The sequence below is a fragment of the Arachis ipaensis genome, chromosome B10 (genome assembly GCF_000816755.2).
Source record: "Arachis ipaensis cultivar K30076 chromosome B10, Araip1.1, whole genome shotgun sequence".
NCBI lineage: Eukaryota > Viridiplantae > Streptophyta > Magnoliopsida > Fabales > Fabaceae > Arachis > Arachis ipaensis.
Window position 1 is genome coordinate 119,766,064 of NC_029794.2, and position 5,060 is coordinate 119,771,123.

Below are 5,060 nucleotides of genomic sequence, written 5' to 3' on the forward strand. Positions count from 1 at the left end.
CGCTATATGGCATCCAAGTAAACTGGTAAAGAGAAACGAATATCGGGGGTCAATTTACATCCAGTAAGTAGTTTTAAAAAACTCAACATTGAATGCTTGAAAGCTAAAACACTCACATCCCTTAGCTGGAGTAAATATATCCTGAGCCTCCACTACGCGACTATCGGCCCCTTCTCGCTCAATGTTGGCTGATAACCGGACTACCTGACACTCAATACATGTTATAAACAAACGCAATAATCTTTAATATAAAACCCAAAATATAACAACTGTAACCATTAAGTACCTCGCCGTCAACAGCCAATGAAAGGCGTCAAACCCATCGGGCTTGAAACCCGGGAACCACCAGAAGATCCATGACTAGAGGAGTTGAAATGAACCGGCCAACTTAACCACGTTCCTATTGGCCACATGGCACAAGCACCAGTATAACCACGATAGAGTTGCGGATCCCCAACTATATCTGCCCATGTCCTCTAATCTCGCTACGTACGATAGCCACCTAATATGCATGCATGTACTGGACTTGTCACCGAAGAGCTGCGTTGATAGTAGCATCATGATGTACGTTCTCGCGTACCTCTTAACTGTCTCCTTGTCTGCATCCTGGGGAAGGTCACTGATTGTCTTCTGCATCCGAGTGCATTTTATAGTGAACTTGTTGATACAGTCCACCGAAGACAACACACCTAACAACTCCACGAGCCAATCCCATGCAGGTCGGCCGTCGTCAATATACCGCTCGAAATCCATCAGACATCCACTGACATAGTCACCGTCAATGGAGAGGCCTAACTGGTACGCAACATCTTGTAGCATAATTGTGCACTCCTCGAATAGCATGTGGAAGGTATGGGTCTCAAGACGCCATCGCTCGATAAGTGCACTAACCAACGGCTCATCCAACCTAAACCAGTGGTTGTGGAGCCTCGCAAGATGGGCTAAGCCAGCCATTTGCAAGTACGACATGATCCTCTCATCTAGGAGCATATCATGCTGCCTCCACATGCTAGTGATTGGTGGGGCTGCATGACAATGAAAAAGTCCCCTAAGAACCATAACAATTTAGAAAACAAAAATAACTTAAAACAGATAATTCTAATAAAAATATACTTTGATGTAGCTGATATTGCAATGGTGAACATAAATAATCCAACATTTAAAAATTAAATTAAATTAAATTCAACCACGAACTTAAATTAAATTAAATTCTAACACAAAGTAGTTTATCTAATATGTAGGACGTAAAACTAAACCCTAAACTATAACTAAACTTGTTGTGCCTTGTTAATCTAACATTTAAGAATTAAATTTTTTTAAGTAAATTAATTAATATTAAATCCTTTCTAATCATCTACTACCTAGTCAATCTAACACTTGAAACCTAAATTAAATTACATTAAATTAAACTCCAACAAAATGTCTAACCTCGTTAAACTCCTAATATTTAAAACTTATAAGTTCTAATAAAACCTCTTATCACTACTCTAACTAACACCTAGTTATCCCTCATCCAACATGCATTTGTAATTTTAATATTCTAACAAACTACTGACCCTAAATCAATACTCTAACAATCTATTTGAAATTTAAAAATTCTAATAACGCGTCTAACCAAGTTCTAAGCGATTTAATATCACTAACTAGTCTTTATTTATTAAAGAAAATAAATTAAATTTCATTCACTGACCTCTTCATAGACGCTACCAGCAATATGGACAACTCTGTCTAACCGATATATTTAATTTGGGTTGTCTTCCATTTTCGCGGTTTGAATCTTATAGTATAGATCTTCTTAGTTCCTTTGGATTTTGCGGTTGGGGGGTGGGGTTGAGTTTGGTGAAATGTAATTTGAATTCTATATATAGGGATATCTATGATAAATCAAACCTATTAGGTAGTGTTTGTTTTGAGATATTGGGACAGAGACTGGGAGATTGAGACTTAGTATCATGTTTGATAGTTCAGAGAGTGGTACTAAAATTTCAGTATCTTTCCCAAAATTTCAGTATTTTAGTACTCCAAAAAGTGGAGACACATGAGACTGAAATTTTTAGGGACCGAGACTGAAACTTTAATAACATTTTAATATTTTATACCTAAAATACTCTCATTTCAATTAATTAATTTTAACTTTATCCTTTGTGCAAATTAAATTAGATCTTCATTCTTATTTCAATCTCTGTCTCTTAGCTTCAGTCTCTCAATCTTTGTCTTTCTTCCAAACGCTACCTTAGAGTCAATTTACTACTATAGCTTGTTACAGTCATAAATTGAATTTAACCTATATGATTTATTATGAATTTGTAATTTGAATTCACTCCATTTGATTCACTAGGAGTGGTAAAATCATTGCCTAAATTGAAGCTATTTGTATCAATTTACTAGGGGCATAAAACTATGGATAATATTTCGAATTTCATTCCTTGATAAATTGAATCTAATAGTTTCGATTTACATGAAACCATACTAATTTGAACTAACCTAATTCAATTTGGTACTAGAAGAGCTAATTCTTATTCAATGAATTCGATTTATATAAAAATGTGAATCAAGACTCTCATGTAATGTTATATGGTTGAGGGGATTTATGTAATATTGCTTAGGGTTTAGTTTCTTTACGTGCTTTGCCCTTAATTCGTTTACACTAAAAACAAGTTATGTAAAAGAACGAAAATTGATAAATATACTACAAAGTACCTATATCTGTAAATAAAATATTTAAATTATTTATTTAAAAAAATCAATATTTTGTCACTTAGCTTTGTCGCCAGCTTACTTTTCTTCTCACATGTTCTGTTACTCTGGATTATTTTAATTTATAAATAAAATAAATATTTTATTTATTAAAATATATAATTTATAATATTTTTATCAAAATTCATCATATCTCTTATCTCATTTGCAATGTAAATAAAATAAGATTGTATGTATCTCGTTTACATTATAAACGAAAAAAGACACAATACGACGTAATCATATCATATTTGTACATGTGGTGTTACGTCGTATCACGTTTGTATATGTGGTATGTAATGATCTTTTCTCATTTACACTGAAAACGAAATAAGACTAAACGCGATCTATATATATAATTCATTTAATAATGTTCTTTGGATAGATTTTTCATCCATTTCTTCAACTTTCCTCTAACTTCTACCATCTTCTAATCATATTATCGACTTACTGAGTAAGCATGGCGTGCGCACATGATCCAAATCCAATGTTTGATAGCGACTAGGTACAGCTGATAAGGTCGGAATTGGATGAAGAGAGGACAGAAGATACCGAATTGATGGCTCGATCGGGCGTCTCTGGTACAAACTCTTCCTTCTTATCATCTTCCGCAACGTACTCCTCGTCAGAATCCTCACCATCAACGTCCTTGTCTTCCACTGGACTAGCAACATGTAGCGGTGGTGCGAGAGAAGGGTCATCTTGCACAAAATTCGGCTAGCCAAATCCACCGCCACCGACATCACCTACCTCCGCGGAAAGCTCCATCACTTATTCCGCCATGATTCTCCCATGGATGTCAAACACGAGGCGCACATGCTTGTCATCATGAAGCCAAAACAGATGAAACCGAAAAATTCCATTTCCCATCGGTTCTAGCAACCGATACCCCACCCTTTTCGATCTCTTTTCTCCCGCTACTATCAATATTACCTAATATCAGACTCTTCAACTCCGACAAAAAACTTACTTGTTGGGTACATAACAAAATGAGATTCTCACAATCAAATATCACACCAGTATCACTATTTCTCATATGGCCATTGGAATATATACTTACAATCACATATCTACTACTATTAGACATTTTGCCTTATTTTTCGGAAGAAAAACGGAAGAGAAGAAGTGAATATTTGTGGATAACACAAAAGGTTGCACATTATTTTATAGTTGCTGAAAATTTATCTGAACGTATCTTATTTATACTGTAAATGTCATATATATATTCACCGTAAACGAAATAAAAATACATGTATCTTATTTACGTCTACCCTATTGGACTTTATTTCGTTTACACAGTAAACAAGATAAAAGATATAATGAATTTTAATAAAAATGCTACAAATAATATATTTTGGTAAATAAAATACTTTTTATTTATTTAAAAAAATTTCAAAATAGACCCCCGAAAAAAGAAACAGTACTCATCTCGTCGTCGTCGTCGTCGGCGACCAGAATAACTCTTGAAACTTTCCGATCCCATTTTTTTCTCTCTCTATATTCCCTTCGCCACTCTAACATCCTTCACGATCACTTTCTCATCTTCAATTAATTCCGTTCGTGCATTCCGTAAATTATTAAGGTTCTTCAGGGTAACCAATTAAAGAAAACAAAAATGTCGCTGAATATGAAAACCCTAACCCAAGCGCTGGCGAAGACCGCGGCGGTCATAGAGAAAACGGTTCAGACGACGGTGCAGGAAGTCACTGGGCCCAAGGCCCTCCAGGACTATGAGCTTCTTGATCAGATCGGCTCCGCCGGGCCGGGCCTGGCATGGAGGCTATACTCTGGCCGGTCCAGGGACCCATCGCGGCAGCACCAGTACCCGGTCGTGTGCGTGTGGGTGCTCGACAAGCGGGCCCTCTCAGAGGCCCGAATGCGGGCCGGGCTTACCAAAGCAGCCGAGGATTCGTTCCTGGATTTGATCCGCAAAGACGCTGCGAAGCTCGTGCGGCTGCGGCACCCTGGCGTGGTCCACGTGGTCCAGGCACTTGATGAGAGCAAGAACGCCATGGCAATGGTCACCGAGCCTTTGTTTGCTTCGGTTGCTAATACGCTGGGAAATTTGGAAAATGTTCCCAATGTTCCTAAGGAGCTCCGGGGAATGGTAATTGAAATTGAATTGAACTGAATTGAATTGAATTGAATTTCATCGAATTTTCTCATTGTGTTATGTGATCTAGGCATCTAGCTTGATTTAGTGCATGTATTTCAACGAAATATTTATTTTAGGAATTAATCAAGCTGAATTAAGGTTAAACTATGTTAATGTACCAACTTGGTTGCTTGAAATGGTTGGGTGCTTATGCCCCTTAACCGTGTGT

General features: G+C 36.9%; 1 protein-coding gene across 1 annotated transcript in view; it reads left to right on the forward strand.

Annotated features, from left to right (window-relative positions):
* The window catches only part of LOC107622654 (SCY1-like protein 2), an 11,116-nt gene continuing 10,190 nt past the window's right edge, over positions 4,135-5,060 (forward strand). Inside the window, exon 1 of the mRNA XM_016324634.2 lies at positions 4,135-4,843. Coding sequence (XP_016180120.1) covers positions 4,352-4,843 — 492 coding nt within the window. The 5' untranslated portion in view covers positions 4,135-4,351. The remainder of the gene's footprint in view (positions 4,844-5,060) is intronic.